Here is a 21,410-nt window from a genome sequence, read left to right as displayed (position 1 = left end):
GTGGAAGAGGGCGCTGTGACAGTCTCACTTTTCTGGCTCCAGGAACAAAGCTGAATTCTGCCTAAGGGGCCTCCTCCACCCTCGCTCCAGTCCAGAGCTGATCTGGGTCAGAGTAGGACCTCAGGAATTCGCATGAAACAGTTCTGAGTTTCCCAGCATCCCAAGCAAACAGGAAAACAAGATTGGCACATAATTCCGCTGTAATCTTTCATTCAGTAAGTCTGGGAAATAAGTGCCTACTCTCTGCCACTGTGCCTAATCTCATGGAAAGACAGGAGACATCATTGATTTCTGGGGTTGAAGAGATCAGGGCAGCACTAGCCAAAGGAAGTATAAGAGTCAGGACATGGAAGCAACCTAGATGCCCATCAGCAGATGAATGGATGAGGAAGCTGTGGTACATATACACCACGGAATATTACTCAGCCATTAAAAAGAATTCATTTGAATCAGTTCTAATGAGATGGATGAAACTGGAGCCCATTATACAGAGCGAAGTAAGCCAGAAAGATAAACACCATTACAGTATACTAACACATATATATGGAATTTAGAAAGATGGCAACGATAACCCTATATGCAAAACAAAAAAAGAGACTCAGATGTATAGAACAGACTTGTGGACTCTGGGAGAAGGCGAGGGTGGGAATGCTTCAAGAGAACAGCATTGAAACATGTATACTATCTAAGGTGAAACAGATCACCAGCCCAGGTTGGGTGCATGAGACAAGTGCTTGGGCCTGGTGCACTGGGAAGACCCAGAGGGATCGGGTGGAGAGGGAGGTGGGAGGGGGGACCGGGATGGGGAATACATGTAAATCCATGGCTAATTCATTTCAATGTATGACAAAAACTACTGCAATGATGTAAAGTAATTAGCCTCCAACTAATAAAAATAAATGGAAAAAAAATTTAAAAAAAAGTCACGAGTGAAAGCCACATATGTAACTAAATTTTCTAGTAGCCATGTGAAAAAAAAACAGCAAAAGAAACAGATGAGCTTAATTTTAATAGCATATTTTGTTTAACTCAATGGAGACCTAGGTTCAATCCCTGGGTCAGGAAGGTCCCCTGGAGAAGGGGGTATCAGTAGTGTGAGCCTTTTAGAAATGATACAAAACAGTAAATTTTAAAAATTCTTGGGGACTTCCTTGGTGATCCAGTGGTAAGAATTCGGTGCTTCCACTGCTCTCAGCCCAGCTTCCATCCCTGATTAGGGAACTAAGATCCCACAAGCCACACAGCGAGGCCAAATAAAATAAAATAATGAAAATTATTTCAAAATTTATTCTGTAATATTGTTCTATTGACATTCAGAGACTCAGTTCCAGGTTCAGAGTGAGTCACTGATGAATTTTAATCAAATCATTGAAAATGCGATAGCATCATCATATTTCACTTGAAGGTGTTATTATCTAAAATACTTGATGACTGGGACATACCTGGTGATCCAGTGATTGGAAATTCGCCTGACAATGCAGGGCACATGGTTTTGATCCCTGGCCTCAGAGGATTCCATGTGCCTTGGAGCAACTAAGCCTATTCACTGCAACTACTGAAGGCCGAGCACCTAGCCTGGGCTCTGCAACAAGAGAAGCCACAGCAACAAGAAGCCTGAGCACCACAATGAAGAGTAGCCCCTGCTCATTGCAACTAGAGAAAGCCCATGCGCAGCAGCAGAGACCCAGCGCGGCCCAAAATAAACAAACAAAACAGTGATGACCAAATAGAGTGGATAGTATCCTTGATCAGTAATCCCTTAAGAGGTGCTCTAGTGGAGACTGATGTACCCTCTCTCTGTGAATCCAGTGTTCCCTCAGGACTGGCACAGATCCCTGGTTCTTTTATTGAACACTAGAGAAAGTTGTCGGCTTATTCAGGGGTCTTGTAGGAAAAAAATATAAGTCACTGAACACTCAGCCCAGCTAGATGCTCACCCTCAGGGAAGAGCAGGCCTTCGGGGAAGCAAAACCTACACAGCCTGGTTAAGCAGAAGGGCTCTTTAGTCCTCCATCTCACATGCTCAGGGAACAGGGAGGCAGGCACACCCAGTTTCACTCTAAATTCTCTCTTCTTTTTTTGCCAAGCTCCTCTAGTTGGATCCACGTATGCTAAATGCTTTCTATGAGATTCCACTGCACTGGTCTTGAGGTAACTACACTGTGCTCCAAAACTGTGGGCTATATTCATTCAACCAAGCAAGCCTCACCTTTGATTTCTAGGAATTTCAGGACAAGACTTGTGTGGCACTCACAGACACGTTGCCCTTTCTTCGCAGCTCCAGGTACACTTCTGGGGCATGAACGGCCAAACTGAGTAAACCTTGTTTACATTTTGGGTATTTGGGAAGAGATTAACAACTCACTCTCACAGTCCCAACATTTCATTTTTGGCTTCACTGTGGGGCATGCACTGTCTTAGTTCCCTGACCAGGGATGGAACCTGCACCCCTGCAGTGGAAGCACAGAGTCTTAACCACTGGATCAACAGGGAAGTCCCAAAGTCAGGTATCTTCTTTTTTTTTTTTGGCCACATGGAGCAGCTTGTGGGATCTTAGTTCCCTGACCAGCAATTGAACCTGGCCCTTTGGGAGAAAGCAGAGTCCTAACCACTGGACCACCAGGACATTGCCTACTTTTAATTAGAATTCAGTGTTTTGTGACTACTATTATTTTTACAGTGTGATTTTTAGTGTCTTCTTATAATACATAAAGAAGAAGGCATCATGATAAAGGCTTCCTCATGGGCTTTCTCCTGGGACCAGAGGACAATACCCAGGTAGGCATCCTCTTGCATCGTTGGGAACGGGCAGGAGATGAGCTACCACGGAGATTCCAGAGGTAGTGTTTACATCAAAGAACTCTCCATGGTCTGATCCTTAGCTTTGAGTCTCTACAACTTGGTTTTGTGGGTATCCCAGTAAGATGCAAGGAAATTTATATGAGCCACACTACTAAGAACTGATCTAAAACCAAAATTCATTAATTAATTTCTTTGATAATCAAACTTTGATTGACACTGGGCCTGAGCCAGGCCATATCCTAGATTCTGGATGTAATGAACAATACAGACTTGGTCTCTGCACTTATGAAGCTTATGGTCTAGTAGGAGAAACACATAAACAGGCCATTCCAACCCAGTGAGGTGAGTGTGCTAGTTACGGGAATAGCTAGAAAAGGCCCAATCCTAGAGGAAGTGACAGAGGGAGATGACATGGAGAAAAAGCCTATTCCTGATTTCCTTACCTCAGTGAGGGCTGTCACTAAGCATCTAGCCTTCACGTCATTTTCAATTCTCCCCTCAACCTCAATCCATCATGAAGGTACATTAGGTCCACAGCAAGTCTCTTTGGTTCATCCACTTCTTTCCATCTTCCCTGATCTCTCTATACAGACTCCCCCCAGAACTCTGTTAAGTCCATGATTATAGGATCAGAGCCTCTCAGCATTAGAGCTGTTTCAGTGCTGGGGAAAAGCTCAGATGGCTTCTAGGACCAGATAATCAGTGAGTGAAGCTGCCAGGAACCATGGCACATTGGAAAACCCTTTCCCATATAATGGGGAAGGAGAGTGCTGCTATGAGAAAATGTGGGGCCACACTTTTGCTAGATTTTTCTATATTTTTAAGAAAAATGTAAAACAGTTTTATAAAGAAATTTTCTAATTTTTAAGTAGAAACAAACTTCAGATTTAAAGTAAAGGTGTTCATCACAAGGAAACTTTTTCTCTGTTTTCAATTTATTTTTGTATCTATAAGAGATGATGGAAGTTAACTGAATCTTTTGTGGTAATCATTTCATGATATAAGTAAATCAAGCCATTATGTTGTATGCCTTAAACTTATACATTGATGTATGTCAATTATTTCTCAATAAAACTGAAAAAAAAAACTGTTGGGGAAGTTTAAGGCATGAAGAGTGCTGATGTCTGAAAGTAACTTTGAAATGTATCAAAAGATGCATTGTTGGGTGGATAGAGGAAAGGATAAATATGTGATAAAGCAAATACAGAAAAAATGTTAATTGCAGCACCTAAGGGATGCATATATGGGTGGACACTGTACAATTCTTTCAACTTTTCTGTATGTTTGAAATTTTTTGTAATAAAATCTGTGAGGGGAAATTTTTTAATTGAAAAAGAATTGCGAGTCACTATCGTGACTTCTGTTACAAACTGTAACAGACTTTATGAATGTGAGGTAGAGGTAACGAATTAATAATATAAAGGTCCTAAAACAGTCTTTAGAATATTTAATACATATTATATATATTATTATTATCCGTTTGCAACAGAGGAAATGGACACAAACTGGAAGAGATATGTGCCTCAGTGAATTTCATTGAGGGCTTTCAGCCGAAAAGCCCTTTTATTTTTTTATTCTTTTATTTCATTAAAGAATAAAGTGAGCTGATGAGTGTGTGTTTATACCTGGTTTTAAACTGATGAGAACTGGACTCTAAACTTCTTTGAATTTTTTAAGCTCTGATTGAGATATTGGCTCCTCTTGTCTATGGGATTTTCCAGGCAAGACTCCTAGAGTGGGTTGCCATGCCCTCCTCCAATGGATCTTCCTGACCTAGAGATCGACCCCTCATCTCTATGATCGAACCCTCATCCCTCTCTCTCCTCCATTTGCACGCGGGTTCTTTACCACTAGTGCCACCTGGGAAGCCCCAGGTTTCTGGATATTGTTGTTGTTCAGTCGCTGAGTTGTGTCTAACTTTTTGCGACCCCATGGGCTGCAGCACGCCAGGCTTCCCTGTCCATCGCCATCTCCTAGAGCTTGCTCAAACTCATGTCCTTTGAGTCGGTGACGCCATCCAACCATCTCATCCTCTGCGTCCTCCCCTTCTCCTCCGCCTTTAGGCAGTATCACGGTCTTTTCCAATGAGTCAGCTCTTCGCATCAGACGGCCAAAGTATTGGAGATTCAGCTTCAGCATCAGTCCTTCCGATGAATATTCAGGATTGATTTCCTTTAGGATTGACTGCTTTGATCTCCTTGTAGTCCAAGGAACTTTCAAGAGTCTTCTCCAACACCTCACAGTTCAAAAGCATCAACCCTTGCACCGCGCTTTTCTTTCCTTTCACCAAAGTGAAAACTACACTTCCCATGAGCGCTCACAGGCGTCGACGTCGCGCAGTTCTTTGTCGTCGCATAGCGCCCTTTATACGCACTTCCGGCCGCTTGACACTTCCTTTCCTTTCGGCGGCTCGCGGCGGCAAGATGGCCGTGCAAATTTCCAAGAAGAGGAAGGTGAGATCCTGGGGCCCGGTTGCAGGGAACTGTGGCGTTTCGCGGGTCAGGAGCTTCTCTGGCTGCTATTGCGAGACCTACAGCTCTTCGCTGTACCCGGGGCAGCCGTTGGACTGTGTCGCTTTCCCGTGGGCTGCGGATGGCGGTGGATTGAGCGCAGGCCCGTGGCTGCCGAGAGCAGTATGGCTGGGATAGGAGGGACGGATTTCTGCCGGTTCCGGGCCGAGAGCAGAGATGAGCACTGAGGGCTTCTCGTGCCCTGGAGGAGCGCTTATGAGCCTTTCTTAGTCAGTAGTTAGTAAAGTTAGTAAACGTGATGTTTTGAGGGCATGAGCCTTTTCCCTCATCGAATCATAGCTTTGAGAAAGGGAGGTAGCAGTGTTTTCTTGCCTTCTTCCCAGGCGTGTCTGGCTGCAGCCTTCTGACCCCGAGGACCTCAGTTGGGAAGGTTACTGACAATTTCTTGTTTTCTTTGGGGGTCAAGGAAAAGTTCTGGGGAAATAGAGGGAAGGGGCCTGGGTAAAACGGTTTGGTAATTTAAAACCCTTCAATGAAGAGGAGATGACGAGTCTGACTGGAGGTGTTCTCTTTGTCCAGGTGACCCCTACCCTGTGCCGCGTTCTGTGGCACAGTTTTAAGGGCCCTGGGTCAAAGTTAACTTCCAAAAGATGACGTAGAGGCATTTGTCTGAGAAGGGTTGCTATGTTTCCTCTGGAACGGTGGTTGGAGGTGTTGAATTTTGATTAGGGTTGCATTGACTGGGCTAGAAAAGTGATCCTATGGCCAGATCCTGATTTTCATTTTACTTTTGGTTAGTTTGTCGCTGATGGCATCTTCAAAGCTGAACTGAACGAGTTTCTCACTCGGGAGCTGGCTGAAGATGGGTACTCTGGAGTTGAGGTCCGAGTTACACCAACCAGGACAGAAATCATTATCTTGGCCACCAGGTAAAAAATTCATTTTTCTGGTCATCACCTGTAGTTGTTGTCTGCTCTAAGGTGATTTGTTTTGTAAACTTATCAGAACAACAGTTGAGTCTTAGTGAATGAGTTTTTAAGCTGCATTTAAAAAAAAAAGATCTCTTAATTCTTGTCATCCAAAATTTATACTTTGTGTCAGATGAATTAGATTTTAACTACCACACATGTGCAAGATTTAAAACTACATCTGTAATGTTATGAGAGCTGTGAATTGTTGCTCTTCATTTTTCTCAGGACACAGAATGTACTTGGTGAGAAGGGCCGGCGGATCCGGGAGTTGACTGCTGTGGTTCAGAAGAGATTTGGCTTCCCTGAAGGCAGTGTAGAGGTGAGTGTTCCTGGCTTGTGCCAAAGGCTACTCTGGGCCTAGAAGTGGCTCTTCAGGATGGTGCTGTGCTGTGCTTTGTCACTTAGTCATGTACAACTCTTTGTGACCCCCATGGACCCAAGGCTTGTCTGTCCATGGGGATTCTTCCAGGCAAGAATGCTGGAGCTGGTTGCTATGCCCTTCAGGGGATCTTCCCAACTGAGGGATTGGACCCAGGTCTCCCACATTGTAGGCGGATTCCTTACCATATGAGCCACCAGAGAAGCCCTCTTTAGGATGGTACTTCTGAAAACTCATAAGATCACCCTGAAAGCTTACTTGTGATCAGTGAGTATTACAAATGGATTGGTATTTTGTTGAAGTTCTTTTAATAAGCAGGCAGCAGTAGTTTATATCCATCTTGGATATAGTAATGATACATAGGAGAGATGGGCTGCCGATTGATCTTCATGATTTGGCTGTGGAAAGGTGAGGGTGGAAGAAAAATGAGGAATGGCTCACTTCAGTCTACGTCCCTGAGTGTGTGTTAGATGTGGGCATTAGAAGCGCTTTAATACTTTGGTAGTAGGGAAATAGATGGGGAGACAGTGGAAACAGTGTCAGACTTTATTTTTTTGGGCTCCAAAATCACTGCAGATGGTGACTGCAGACATGAAATTAAAAGACGCTTACTCCTTGGATGGAAAGTTATGACCAATCTAGATAGTATATTAAAAAGCAGAGACATTACTTTGCCAACAAAGGTCCGTCTGGTCAAGGCTATGGTTTTTCCAGTGGTCATTCATGTATGGATGTGAGAGTTGGACTATGAAGAAAGCTGAGCGCTGAAGAATTGATGCTTTTGAACTGTGGTGTTGGAGAGGGCTCTTGAGAGTCCCTTGGACTGCAAGGAGATCCAACCAGTCCATCCTGAAGGAGATCAGTCCTGGGTGTTCATTGGAAGGACTGATGCTGAAGCTGAAACTCCAATACTTTGGCCACCTCATGCGAAGAGTTGACTCATTGGAAAAGACCCTGATGCTGGGAGGGATTGGGGGCAGGAGGAGAAGGGAACGACAGAGGATGAGATGGCTGGATGGCATCACCGACTCAATGGGCATGAGTTTGAGTAAACTCTGGCAGTTGGTGATGGACAGGGAGGCCTGGCATGCTGTGATTCATGGGGTTGCAAAGAGTCGGACACGACTGAGCGACTGAACTGAACAGTACAGTGAAAGGCTTCCCAGGTGGCTTACTGGTAAAGAATCTGCCTGCCAGTGCAGGAGATGTGGGTTCAGTCCCTGAGTCAGGAAGAACCCCTGGAGGAGGGCATGTTAGCCCACACCAGTATTCTTGCCTAGAGAATCCCAAGGACAGAGGAGCCTGGTGCACTGTAGTCAATGGGGTTGCACACTCAGCCACTAAATGTGAACAAGTATAGTGATACATAGAGTAGTGTCTGCTGGTATCATGAATGTGCTGATTTTTAGTTGAAAACTGTGGTGAGTGTAACAAGTTTTAAGAATGTGCCTTGTTTCTTTAAAGCTTTACGCTGAAAAGGTAGCCACAAGAGGACTGTGTGCCATTGCCCAGGCAGAATCTCTGCGTTACAAGCTCCTAGGAGGCCTTGCTGTGCGGAGGTAAGAGTCCTTATGATTGTGTCCTTTTGTGAATTAGTATATCAGCTATTTTGTTAATTTAGTAAGTGGACTCTGACAGGCTCAGCTAGTCTGAGGCCTTTAACAATAAGACATTGCCAATCCATGTTGTCACTAAACTGGCAGCCTAGTTAGAAAGACTGGTAGAGATGCAAGTGTTTAGACGAGTGGGTGGTGGTACAGTAGAGCACTGTGTGCTTCGGGAGTAGAACATAGGTTGGGGTGGGAGATGGTTTGGGTTCATGTTGAAGTCATTCACATACCTTGTGTGGTGGTAACTCTGGGGACTCAGAAGAGAGAAAACTCACTGCTGATGAGAGAGCTTAAAATCTAGTCAGATATCCCTTGTACGTATTTATAGATAGTAGCATGAGGAACAGAGGACATGAGGCGGTTAGATTGGCCCTGGAGCTGGGCTTGCTAATAAGATTTAAGCTGGCAGTTCCTTGAGCAGTTTCACTACTTGGAGTAAATGAAATGCCTTGCCTGGGTGTTGGGAATTCATTAATCCTTAATGTAGAACCTTGGGAGGTTTTTCAACAGAGGAGGGATGTGAAAGCTGTGCTGTAGACAGGTTCCCATAGGAGGAATGCTGTAGGCAAGGATGTGCAGAAGACTGCATACCTGGTTTGACTGCAATCTCCACCATGTAGAACAGTGATTCTCAAAAGTTTGGTGCCTGGGCCAGCATCAGTGTTGCCAGTAAGAATTGATGAGAAATAAACTTTTTCCGTTTCCAGCCCAGACTCACTGAATTGGGGAGTCGGGGGGAATACAGCCCAGTAACCTGTCTTCATAAGCCCTCCAGGTGAATTTTGTATACACGGAAGTTTGAGTGGTTCATTTTGACCTTGAGGCGATTCTATAATATGCAGCCAAGTTTGGGAAGCACTTGATTAGAAGGAACTTGATGTGTTTCCCTAAGATGGTGCGTGGTGGGAGTGGAAGGTTTCTATCTCTCAGGTCAGGCTCTGGTCAAACTTACTCTGCATTAAAGGAGCATTGAAAGTAGTCCATGCAGGTTGAGTTCTACTTTGAAACGGGTAGGGGTTGAGCGGTTCTGTCTGGTGATGACACAAATGGCTCTCTGTCTCTTGTGTGCCCAAAGGGCCTGCTATGGTGTGTTGCGGTTCATCATGGAGAGTGGGGCCAAAGGCTGCGAGGTCGTGGTATCTGGGAAACTTCGAGGACAGAGGGCTAAATCCATGAAGTTTGTGGATGGCCTCATGATCCACAGTGGGGACCCTGTTAACTACTATGTTGACACTGCCGTGCGCCATGTGCTGCTCAGACAGGGTGAGTAGCCAGGAGTGCTTGGGGCAATGGGCTTTAAATGGGTAGACGTGGTTTTATATATGCTCTTCAGTGTTTGGGAAATTTGGGATATAGTGGAACATTTCTGTACTCCTTGGGTTCATTATTTAGCTTCATTGAAGAGAGTTGGTTTGTCCTTGTCTCAGCCACTGGTGTACCCTTCAGTGATGACACGATGACGAGTCAGAAAAGGCACATCTTGCTTTTGGTCCTTGTCGGTGCCACGTTCTGTGGTGCTGTGCATGGGTTCCTTTTGCAAAGTGTCCTGTCCATTGATTGATTAGAGGCATTTGTCTGAGAAGGGACCAGACACAGGATGCTTGAGTAACCTGTTCTTTTCTTCCTTCTGCCCTGTTCTGTTGTGTGTGGGGGGGCAGTGAAACTATAGGTAGGTCTTAACTATGGCATCTTCTAGGTGTGCTGGGCATCAAGGTAAAGATCATGCTGCCTTGGGACCCAACTGGTAAGATTGGCCCTAAGAAGCCTCTGCCTGATCACGTGAGCATTGTGGAACCCAAAGATGAAATACTGCCCACCACCCCCATCTCTGAACAGAAGGGTGGGAAGCCAGAGCCGCCTGCCATGCCCCAGCCGGTACCCACAGCATAATAGGTATGTCTGTAAGGGCCTCTTGGGGCATAATGGAACGGTATTCCACCTAGTGAATAAAAAGTAGATTACACTTGCTTTACATGAGAGGACACAGATTTGAGCCAGAGACTTTAAATAAAGTTAAATAACCCTGGTATTCTTTTGGGAAGAGTGTTTGCACTCTCTTCCTTTGTTCAGAATTTGCAGGTCACTCTTATAGTAATGAGCTGTTCTTCCCGCAGTCCCTTAAAACAGACAGCCTCTCCTATGCCTAATGCCTGTTGTGGTGTTTGTTTCTCGATGTTCTGTGTGTATTAATTTTCATGCAAACCTGATACTCGGGTGAATTTTCTGTTCTTAACTGTACTTTATTTGCTTTCAGGTCTCCTTGGCCGCTGGATCTGGAATTTGAATGTTGCTCTGCAAAGACCTTTAATAAAATCTTTTTAAAAGACACGTGGCCTACTAGACTCTACATCCAGTATTCAGGCTGAGGGTCGTGTCACCCCATGGGAGCATTGCTTGATAGATTCTTAGGACTGCTTGGTTCACAGTGTTTCTGTGCTTTCTTTAAAGATCCTGTTGGTTTTTGTGTGAGGAGAGGGGCAGAAAGAGATCCCAAGCAGAAGTAACCAAAGTAACCCTCTCCTTGTGGGTGAGTGAATCTGGTGATGGCGAAGGCTGATTATTAACAGGACAGCACCTTGATTGCCTCAACCTGGAATTTGGGGTTAAGGGAAAGCAAATGCTGAAGAGCCTGATTTCAGAAGGAGGTTCACCTAAGCATTATAGTGCTGTGAACAGAATCTGCATCTCTGTCCTTGTTCTCTCAACCATTATCCTCTAGTAAAATATAAAGGGTACTTAATTACTATTCAGTCTGATGGTTTAAAGAGTTTTCTACTGATAATGTATTTATAAGAAATTGTATTGTCTTTATTCAGGTGAAACTAGTGAGGGACAGGCTGGCATGAAAATCCTACTAAAGGCTAAAGGTAGTGAATTAGGTTGAGAGCATACTGACATCTGTGTTGTCCTCTTTTTAATAAAAGCATTGGATGTTTCCACTGACTAGACAGTAATATCTTAGTAGTTTTTGTCAGTGTTAGTGGAATTGAGACCATGTCTTGGTGGTAAAAGTACTCCCCTCTAGAATTCAACCACTGGGATAGCTATTGGGTTAATCACCATTTACTGTGTTCCAAGGAATTGGCTCGTGTATGTGTATTTCATCTTGTGGCTAGGAACTAGAGCATGAATACCAAAACATTCTCCTTACTCTGGGGTGGCACATTTCCAGGAGTGAGTCCTTTCTCAAGCTGAAGGAAGTTTTCTGTAATGGGCCAAGAAAGGTGGTTGCTGAAAAGTGTAGTGTTTGAACTGAGCAAAGCTGAGGTGTCGGAAAGGACTCTTGAGAGTCCCTTGGTCTGCAAGGAGATCAAAGCAGTCAATCCTAAAGCAAATCAGTCCAATATATTCCAATGAATATTCATTGGAAGGACTGATACTAAAGTTCCAATACTTTGGCCACCTGATGCTGGGAAAGGTTGAAGGCAGGAGGAGAAGGGGGTGACAGGATGAGATGGTTGAATGGTGAGTTTGAGTAATCTCTGGAAGTTGGTGATGGACTGGGAAGCCTGGCGTGCTGCAGTCCATGGGGTAACAGGAGTCATGACTATTTTCTCCCTCAGAAATAAGATTTTTACATTTTATGAAATCTTTATTTAACAACTAAGTACAGTAGTACCTCCACATGCACATCCCTTATTTGCAGCACATAACATTTCAAGCCCTCCAGGGATGCCTGATAATGCAGATGGGAACCTGTATACTATTTTTTTTTTTTCCTATACTAATGGGTGGGTAAATACACAGCATAGATACATTTTAGACTTTAAAAAGAGTACCCCCCCCCCAAAAAAAAAAAAAGAATCCAAGACTTACCTGGTGGTAAGAGAATAGTGGGTGAGAATCCACCTGCCAATTAGGGGACATGGGTTTGATCCCTTGTCCAGGAAATTTCACATGCTGCAGAGCAACTAAACCCATGCACAGCCACTGAAAATCCAGAGTCCTACAGTGATTGTGTAATACCAAGTTTTATTCTGTTGTATATGAAGTAAATGAAGTTTTCCTAGTTCCTTTGAAGCCCACCAAGAAGTACAGTCGTGCAGCTTACTGTAACAGTTCACATTCGGCAGGCAATCGGAGCCCAGAGAGCAGCGGACCAGGAGCCAGGGGGACCCTGAATGTATGATCTAACCAGTTGTCCCAGGACATTAGGAAACATGGCTGTGGCTGTCACCTTTTGCTTGTGTTCCTGTGAGCCTCTCCAGGGATAGGCAGTATGTCTCCCCTCATCAATTCCAAGTCTGGAAGATCAGGGACAATACCCTATCAGGCTGGAATCTCCCACAGTGGGAATGATGGGTCTCCTAAAAGTGTGCTGCATCCCACACCGGGATGCACGGTGCACGGATAAAGCAGACTTGGGAGATAGCGGGCCCGAACTGGAGTTGTGGCTCTGCCACCACTCACCAGCCCCATGACCTAAGCAAGCAAATCCCAACTCGAGTTCCTCATCTGTAAGCGTGGGAGGGAGAAGAGGAGCATGATAGTACCTACCTCACAGGTATTACGAGATAGAAATCCAAAGTATTCAGTGGGAGGCTTTTGTTCCAGGCACTGGAGGACACAGTGATGCGAAACTGACCTCTTTCCTCAAGAGGCAGCCTATGAGTGTGTCACACCTGGCCAAATGTCAGGTGATAGGAGGGCTGATGCTAAGGGTACAGGCAGGGAGTGGTCAGCTCTGGGGTGGAGGGTGTTAGGTCTGCCCAGGCCTGACACCCTCCTGGACAGCAGGAAAGGGCATTGGCACTTGGCATGAGCAAGCACTGGGACACAAATGGCCGTCGGGGGAAACTGGGCAGTCTGCCTGGCTACACAGAAGTTCAGCCTGGGGAAGATGCCCATGGCTCAGGAAAGCTTGCCCTGGATTTGCTCCTACCTTTTCTGCTCTGGCTTTTACCTGGGTGGGCAACACAGCACCTTCTTTGCCTTGTCCTGGTGTTTTCCACCGGGTGGGAGCAGGCAGGCTCTGAAGCTGGGCCTCTATCCCACTGCCCTCCCCCCTGCATTATCAGCATGTCCAGATGGTCACAGGGTCCCTAATCTGGGATAATCGGAGGGTAGGAGCTCAGCTGGGACCCAGGCCTTTGTGCTGGGTGTGATGGGCCAGCCCCAGCTGGAGAGATCATGCAGACAGGGCCCTGGGGCTTTGGAAGATGGAGAACAGCATGGGGCTGCCCTATACTGAAGGGGATGGAGGAGCAGATGATAGCTCTTCAAAGGGCAATCTGAGTGCAAATAAGGGGAGCCCCAGATGGGGCCTGCCAGCTCTGCTGGGCTTTGCCTCAGAATCTGTGGCGTCCATCCTTTGTTCCCTCTTTCTCCTCCACTGGGCTCACCCCTCCCGATCCAGCAGTTTTATATTGCTGCCCAAGAGCCCCAGCCAACCCAGCTGTCTATAATGGCATCAAGAGCTTGTGCCCCCTGTTTATGCTGGGGCTGTGGCATGTCCAAATGCAGAGCTGGACTCACTGGTGTCTCAGAGGCCTGTGGCACTGGTGCCCACTACCCTGGGCTTCCAGTTTGCTGTGAGCCTTGAACCCCAAGTCTGCTCAGGGTTCTACAACTGTCTTTGTTTTGTTTCAGCTTCTTTCATGAGTGGAGGAACTCCGCCTTGGCCCAGGCTTATAGCAGTGAGCCTGGCTTGGAATCTGTTTTTAACACCTTTATCCCAGAGTCTGAATCCAAAAGCTTGAGCTTCTGCCTTATGTTTTACAGTTCTGTTTCTGGTCCTCAGACATGTTTGTTTACTTACAAGCCTATGCCTCTTTTTAGTTGCCTGATTTTTAATTTTATCTATCACTCAAAGTGTTAGTTGCTCAGTCATGTCTGACCCTTTGCAACCCCATGGATTGTAGCCTGCCAGGCTCCTTTGTCCATGGAATTCTCCAGGCAAGAATACTGGAATGGGTTGCCATTTCCTTCTCCAGGGAATCATCTCAAGCCAGGGATCGAACCCCGGGTCTCCTGCATTGCAGGCAGATTATTTACCATCTGAGCCACCAGGGCTAGATGGTTAAATTGGAGAGGATGGTTTAGAAAGGGAGAAGCATTCTGACCAAAAGTGCCTCTTATATTCGGAAGCTTCATGAAATCTGTGGGCTATATATTCTGCCTTCTACTAAGTATGTGGCCTTGGGAGAGTCTTATCATCTTACAGATATTAGTAATTAGCTGACTGAAAGTTTGTTTTTGGTTTTTTTAACTGCTGATAATCTGAAATATGGGGTTCCCAGTTGGCTCTAGTGGTAAAGAACCCACATCTCTTATGCAGGAGACATAAAAGATGCAGGTTCGATGCCTCGGTCTGGAAGATCACCTGGAGGAGGGCATGGCAACCCACTCCAGTATTCTTGTCTGGAGAGACAAGTATTCTTGTCATGGACAGAGAAGCCTGGTGGGCTACAGTCCATAGGGTCACAAATGGTCGGACACGACAGAAGTGACTTAGCACAGCACAATTTGAAATACAAGAATAGTGACTATTCCTGGGAGGAATATGGGAAGGGATGGATTGGGAAATAGACAGGGGGACCTACAAAGGCATTTTTAATGATCTATTTCTTAAGCTAGGTTGTGGGAACACAGATATTTATTTTATTATAATTCTTAAACTGTACAAAATATATTTCTTTTTATGCATGAAATATTTCATGATTCTTAAAAATGTCCACACTGTTATTACAAAGGTAAATGAAGTAACATGAAGTGCTGAAGTGCTTTGTAAAGAGTCATAGCAGGGAGCAGATATTGGGCATTACTTCTCCAGGCAAAGGAGGCTTGAGCTGGAATACAGACTCGACCTTTGAAGAAGGTTTTATTTCTACAAGAAAAGGGGCAGTAAGTTAAGAGGCTGTTTACATGGAGGTGCCGTAAGGGGAGCAGTGGTGAGCCTGAGCTCTCCCTCCCCTCCCACCTCCTGCCTCAAGTGTCAGCCGCCTGCCCCGGCTCTGCACGACGGTGACGCAGCCATGGGAGCTCCTGCAGCGCTGCAGGGACGGCTGGGCCTCCACCTGCCCACTGCTGGGGTCAAAGACGAAGACCCTGTCGGTGCTTTCCCCGTGATCATCCCGCCCGCCGAGGATGTGGACTTTCCCATCACACACAGTCACGCCACAGCTCTCCTGGGTGGACAGACAGAAAGACAGTCAGCTACGTGGTCCAGCCGGGGGCTCCCTCTGTCCCTAGCTGGCTAGGCCGGACAACAAAACCTTGACCCACAGAGTATGAGCAGACAGTTTGGATGGTAGAGAAGCAGGAATTGGGATGGACCTGACTTCAAGCTCTGGCTTGACCTTTACTAAATGAATGACCTTAGATAAGTCATTTCACCTCTCTGGGCCTCAGTTTCCTCACCTGCAAAGTAAGAAGAATAACAGTACCTTCTTCATAACGTTCCTTTAACTTAATGAGATAAACCACATAAAGCATTTTACATAGTGCCTGGAATACAGGAAGCACTCCAATAACAGTAATTACCACCGCCACCATCTTTGGATCTCAGAGAAGCCAGAAATCTTAGGCTCCTAGAATTACTGGAACTCAGAACTGGCAAGGACCAGCAATCCATCCACATCCCTAGATAGTCTCTTAGGAGCTTTGGAGAGGGAACAGAACAGTGAGGGGTGGCAAGGGATGCAGAGGTGGAACATCCAGGGCCTAGCACCTCCCTTCTCTGATACCAATGAGGCAAGGGAATTTAGCAAGTCCCCTCTCTGCCTCCCTCCTCCCACAATAAGCTACCAGGTGGTGGCCTACAGAGCAGGAGAGACTGCAGGGTCATTGAGACCAAGCTCCCCATCCAAAGCTACAGCACTTTGGGGCTGGATTCCAGGTTCTGCCTCACGTGGCCTTGCTGGTGGCCTCAACCTCTCTAAGGCCAGTCTTTTTATCTTTGAAGCCCAAGGCTGATTATCATTGTAAGGACAAAACTAGAGAACATGTAATACCACCTAACGTGGAGTCAGACACAAGACTCATTACCTCTGAGATCCAAATCCTTAGAAGTGAGTCTTTACCCTCCTCAATGGAACCAGTGCCAGGGCTGTACCCAGGAGCCTCCACTTACCACAGGGCTGGGGAGGACAGCTGCCTCCCCCCAGACATCTGTGCCAGGGTCGTAGGTGAAGATTTTGCTCATAAGGCCGCCAACCACATAGATGGTGTTCTCCAGGGAAACAGCGTCAAGGCACCGCTGCGAGAAGGGTGCTGGTGACCGCAGGCTCCACCGGTCCTCCTTGGAATCAAAGCACTGCACCTGAGGGGCAGGAGTGGCAGTGGTGAGGCCTCACCCTGCTAACTGCCCTGCTGCCCACACCTCTGACTTCTCTCTATTGGGGGCACTCATTCAGCACATTTGCCTATGTCCACCAGTTCTGAGCTTGGGTCCCTCCCCTCACGTGTGCTCTGCCTGGTTCCACATTCTAGCCCCTCTCCCTGGACTCCTGTTGTCAAAAGCTTTTTCATCCTTCAAGGTCCAGGAAGAGGTCTGTATCCCAGGAGGTAGAAGCACTGTCTGCATTAGTGCCGTAGAGGGTTCTCAGAGCAGGTCCCCCGTGGAGATGCATTCCTGGCTGCATAAACTGTCAACCCTCTTTCTCCTTTCTGTGCGCTGAGGTCGTGACAAGGTTCCAGCTGGGGTGTCTGGCCGCCCCCATTCCTATAGCTGTCCATAGGCCTCTTGGCCCACACCGCTGCACAAGAAGGTGCTAAAGGGCATCCCCTAGCCAGGAAGGTGTGCTGGGAGTGGAACTGAAATAAGGTGAGAGTCCTAGTTTTGGAAAGTCAGATTTTAGGGCTGCATTCCTGTGAGGTCATCAGGGCAAGGAGGGAGCTGCCACAATGTTTTGTTCACAAAAACCCTAAATGTACAAAATTTGTACATTTTTTGATAGATGGAAAATTTGATAGACTATGATTCATCCACCCAGTAAATTATTACACGGACAATGAAATGATGGCTTTGAAGAGTTTCTAAGCATGTAGGAAGTACTTATACTTTGACGAAGAAAACGCAGGATATAAAATTTTACTAGTGGAACGTAAAACTGAAACAGAAAAGGAAAAGTTAATTCAGGGGAAGCCTAGGAGGCAATATACCAAACATTAATAGCAGTAGTTATCCTTAGCTGATAAGATTATGGTTTCTATTTCTGTTTTCTAAATTTGCAATAATAAGTGTATTAAAAATTTTCAAATGGAAGAAGAGCATTTTAACTATCATTGCTCTCACTTAATTTTTTAAATCTTTGAAACCCATATGGTACCAAGCCTAACATTTAGGTCCAGACCTACTGTGTGACCCTGGGGTCCTTTTTCTGAATTCATTTCCTTGCCTGAAATAGGGGGAGGATGACTCAGTGCTGTCGATGAAATCAAGAAAATGGACAAGGACACGAAAGAAATAGCTCTGCTCCTGGCACACAGCAGGCCTCCCCTCCCTCTGCTGGCCCACCTTGTTGGTGCTGACTCCATCCGGCCCAGCGCCCCCGATCACGTAGAGCCGGCCGGCGCAGGGAGCCACAGCGGCTGAGCTTACTGCCTCGAGGAGCGGGGCCGCGGACGCCCAGGTGTTGGAGAAGGGATCGTAGCGTTCCACGCTGCGCAGTCGACGCAGGCCATCGAAGCCCCCCACTACGAACAGCTGTGGATGAGGAGGTCACCTTGAGTTAGGGCTGTCTGCATCTCCGCCCCAGAGCCTCAGACTGGATGTGGAGACACTGTCCCACCCAGGGAGCATCCCAGCTCCGGGCTCCGCCTTTGCCCCGGCCATTACCAATCCTCCCTTAGATTTTCCTCTATTAACCGGGACTGGTTTCTAGGATGGGCACGGAATGTGGATAAGATCTGCAAAATAACTGGTACCAAGTTTAGGCTTATGGACAGCTATAAAAATTAATATAAAAATACTATAAAAATAGCTAGTAATTTCTTAAAGGTTTACCACCTCACTTAACTGATACATTTTATTTGCATTTCTGAATTTGGGGTGTAACTTACAAAGATAATTGTCAGGGTTTTTTTTTTTTTTGGTTAGTCTTAAGTGGCAGAGTCAAGATTCAAACCTAGATTCTTTGACCTCAGAGCCCACACCCTTGACCACCTGACTACCAGACTGTACTGTCATTACTATTTTTATTAGCATTACCATTATTAAGCAACTTGGAGCAAGTTCTTTTTCTTTTAGGTGCCCTAGATCCCTTCTTAAAAAGAGAGGATCAGAGAGGGCCCTCCCCCAGGAAGTCCACAGATCTCTACCTTGGGCCCAGGGCAGCAGCTTCGAGGTGTCCCTACCTGCCCCTGCACCACCGCCATCTTGTGTCTCCACCTGCCTCTGTGCAGTGAGGCCACCTTGATCCAGGTGTGCAGATGGGAGCTGAACATCCACACGTCACGGCTGTTGATGTGGCCTCCTAGGGGGAGGGAAGCAGCTGTTGTCCCCAGGCTCTCTTGCTATCCTCTATCCCCAGGGCACTCCAGGAGAGCAGGGACTGTGTTTTATTCTCTGAATCTCTAGGGCCCAAATCTCAGGGAGGGCACAGTCCATTGGTATCAAATCGATCTTTGCCATTGTGTCATAACAACAGGGAAATTGTTGACTCCCTATAAAATTGTGTTGTCGTGGGAATTAACTAATATAAGCTGCTTAGCATAATGCACAGCACATGGTAGGCTAGATAAAGAGAAGTGATTAATACTAATCTGAATTGAAGTAAACATTGCTGAATAAAGGGTGGAGTCACACCAGTGATTGGCTCTGCAATACCTCTAGAGTACGGTGGTGGTGGTGGTTTAGTCGCTAAGTTGTGTCCGACTCTTGCGGCCCCATGGACTATAGCCCATCAGGCTCCTCTGTCCATGGGATTTTCCAGTCAAGAATACTGGAGTGGATTGCCATTTCCTTCTCCAGGGGATCTTCCCAAACCAGGAATCGAACCCAGGTGTCCTGCATTGCAGGCAGATTCTTTACCAACTGAGCTATGAGGGAAGCTCACCTCTACAGTATCAATAACTGTAGGTTATCAAAAGAATCTGCTATATCCTGGTTGGAGGAAAAACAGAGGGCGCGAAATGATGAGCCAATCCTGTGGGACTCCATTTATGGCCCCCGCCCTCACCAGAAACATAGATGTTATTGCGGAGAGTACACGTTGCAAACTCTGAGCGAGCATAGCCGGGCAAGCTGGGCAGTGGGGTCCAGCGCCGGCTGTCTGGATGGTAGGCGTCGGCGAAGGGCAGCTTCAGAAGCCCCTTTCGGTCACAACCACCGATGACCACGATCATTTCAGCTAGGTCCATGAATCTGACATGGGGACAAACCCAATGGTTGTTAAGTGACGCCCAAGTTTCAGCCTTTTCACCCTCTCATCAATTGCACTATACGGTCCTGCTGCCCTTCTACTCCCCACCCTCCCCATGTTGGACTCTGCCACTTTCGACCTCCCCTCTGGCTATTGAGGGGAAGAGAATCATTACTCCTGACCTCATTTTGCTGATCTCTAAGTTACAGGAAAAGAATGCTTACAAAGCCCTCACCCTTACTTAGAAAAGTTACCTTATTTAATCGACTTGGGCTTTCCAAAGGTTATATAGCTGAAAGTAACAGAGCTAAAATTCAAGCCCATCCTCTTGACCTCCATCGGGCAGTAATTTTGCTGTGTCCTTCCTCCAATAACCATGTCCTAAACCCATCCTCTAGTCACAAAATCCATTGAACCAGGGTACACACCCTTTTAGCAAAGCATTCTCCCCTCCCACTCACCCCTTAGACTTCTGACTCCACCAGAATTTCCAAACCCTTTAGCCAATTCCTACCTAATTCCTTTGACAAATATTGAACATCTTGTACTCTTGTTCCAGGCCCTGAGCTTACTGTTGGAGATACAGTGATGAGTAAGACAGACTGTCCCTTATTTCTGCGAGAGCGACAGACCATCCTGATTACTCCACCCAAAGTCTTTTCTGGTGTTCTAGGAGTGGGAGTATGCCTCTTTCGTTTTTTCCCCAGGCCCAGCCTATTTTAACCCCTTACTAGACCGCGCTCCCTGAGGTTAAAGGGTGTCTCCAAATCACTCCCCAAACTACACGAGACAGTTTGTACATGAGAATTTTTCAAGGACCCAGAATCAAGCCTGTGAAATGTCTGTTGAATGTATGACTGAATCTCATTCAAGAGGCATGATCAAGTGATAGGATTAAAGGATGGTAGAGGACTGTGCGAGCGGCTGAAGAATGCTGGAGTAATGCAGGGCAGGAGGCAAGGGGCGGGAGGCATACCTCCGCGGCCGGGCTCGAAGTGCTCCAGACTCGCGGCCCAGGATGAAACAGGCGCGGGCCTCTAGCAGCAGCGGGCGGCACTCGCTGGAGGCCTGCAGCAACTCATCGGCCTCCACCTTCTCCAGAAAGTAGGCGGGCGCCAGCAGGGGCAGTCGCACGTGCTCCAGCAGGCGCCGCAGCTGGCCGCGGCGAGCCGGTGCGTCGTGGCGCACCCAGCGCATGGCCGCCTCGAACACGGCCTCCTCGTGCGCCACGCCCAGCGCCGGGTCTGCTAGCAGCGCTGCCACCTCGTCAGGCGTCAGCTCCAAGAAGTCAGCGTGGCGCGCCACTTCGGCGAACGCCTGACGCAACACGCGGCCGCAGCGCTCAGCCAGGGAGGCGAGGGAGAAGGCGGCGGCCACGCGGCGCAGCGCCAGGCTGTTAGCGGCGCGCAGGCGACCCTCGAGGAAGCGCGCGCAGGCCTCACGCAGGCCCGCCACGCCCAGCCGCTCGGCCAGCGCCAGCACCGCGGCAGCCTCGTCCTCGGCGCGCAACCGCACGCCCGCGCAGTACACGTAGTCGAGCACTACGGCCAGGGCCGTCGCCACCGCTGTCCCGGCCGGGCCTGGCGCCTCGGGCACCACGAGCACCACAGCCAGGCCACGCTCTGGCCGCCCGGCCGCGAACAAGCTGCGGAAGTAGGCACTGCCCGCGCTAAGTGCCGCGCGGTGGCACGGGAAGTCGCGGCCACCGGCTCGCAGCACCACGTCGGTGAGGATGCCGCTCCGCCGGTACGTGTTCAGGGTCTGCAGGACACGCTGTGCGTGGCAGGACCCCGCGCATGGCGCCTCGGAGCCCCACTCCGACTCCTCCAACACCGGGCCCTTCAGCATCCTGCCGGGCAAAGAACACAGACGGT

General features: G+C 47.4%; 2 protein-coding genes and 2 non-coding genes across 4 annotated transcripts; 3 read left to right on the top strand and 1 right to left on the bottom strand.

The window, feature by feature from the left end:
- Positions 1 to 5,151: 5,151 nt before the first annotated feature.
- On the top strand, positions 5,152 to 10,561 carry RPS3 (ribosomal protein S3). The gene is made up of 7 exons (XM_020913611.2): positions 5,152 to 5,255; positions 6,072 to 6,202; positions 6,470 to 6,563; positions 8,088 to 8,182; positions 9,309 to 9,496; positions 9,930 to 10,126; positions 10,488 to 10,561. Exons 1-6 carry the CDS (start codon positions 5,226 to 5,228, stop codon positions 10,121 to 10,123), a joined length of 732 nt encoding a protein of 243 aa, XP_020769270.1. The 5' UTR covers positions 5,152 to 5,225; the 3' UTR covers positions 10,124 to 10,126; positions 10,488 to 10,561.
- Positions 5,801 to 5,951, top strand: LOC139037248 (small nucleolar RNA SNORD15). The gene has a single exon (XR_011490079.1). It is a non-coding gene; the product is annotated as a small nucleolar RNA SNORD15 (small nucleolar RNA).
- LOC139037247 (small nucleolar RNA SNORD15) lies at positions 9,674 to 9,817 on the top strand. Its single transcript, XR_011490078.1, has one exon. It is a non-coding gene; the product is annotated as a small nucleolar RNA SNORD15 (small nucleolar RNA).
- Positions 10,562 to 15,036: 4,475 nt separating the features above from the next.
- Positions 15,037 to 21,384, bottom strand: KLHL35 (kelch like family member 35). The gene is made up of 6 exons (XM_020913609.2): positions 20,513 to 21,384; positions 19,354 to 19,538; positions 18,530 to 18,648; positions 17,691 to 17,879; positions 16,305 to 16,493; positions 15,037 to 15,360 (listed from the first exon to the last, which is right to left on the bottom strand). The coding sequence occupies exons 1-6, from the start codon at positions 21,382 to 21,384 to the stop codon at positions 15,094 to 15,096; spliced, it is 1,821 nt and encodes a 606-aa protein (XP_020769268.1). The 3' UTR covers positions 15,037 to 15,093.
- Positions 21,385 to 21,410: the final 26 nt, after the last annotated feature.

Source organism: Odocoileus virginianus, chromosome 10 (genome assembly GCF_023699985.2).
Source record: "Odocoileus virginianus isolate 20LAN1187 ecotype Illinois chromosome 10, Ovbor_1.2, whole genome shotgun sequence".
Taxonomy (NCBI): domain Eukaryota; kingdom Metazoa; phylum Chordata; class Mammalia; order Artiodactyla; family Cervidae; genus Odocoileus; species Odocoileus virginianus.
This window is presented reverse-complemented; position numbering and strand designations above follow the sequence as displayed.

Coding starts and splice junctions, on each gene's coding strand:
- KLHL35 (XM_020913609.2), bottom strand. CDS start 21,384: ATGCTGAAGGGCCCGGTGTTGGAGGAGTCGGAGTGGGGCTCCGAGGCG. Junction 19,539..20,512: donor CTTCGAGCCCGGCCGCGGAG/GTATGCCTCCCG, acceptor TCCCCATGTCAG/ATTCATGGACCTAGCTGAAA. Junction 18,649..19,353: donor CAATAACATCTATGTTTCTG/GTGAGGGCGGGG, acceptor CCCTCCCCCTAG/GAGGCCACATCAACAGCCGT.
- RPS3 (XM_020913611.2), top strand. CDS start 5,226: ATGGCCGTGCAAATTTCCAAGAAGAGGAAG. Junction 6,203..6,469: donor ATCATTATCTTGGCCACCAG/GTAAAAAATTCA, acceptor CATTTTTCTCAG/GACACAGAATGTACTTGGTG. Junction 9,497..9,929: donor CCATGTGCTGCTCAGACAGG/GTGAGTAGCCAG, acceptor GGCATCTTCTAG/GTGTGCTGGGCATCAAGGTA.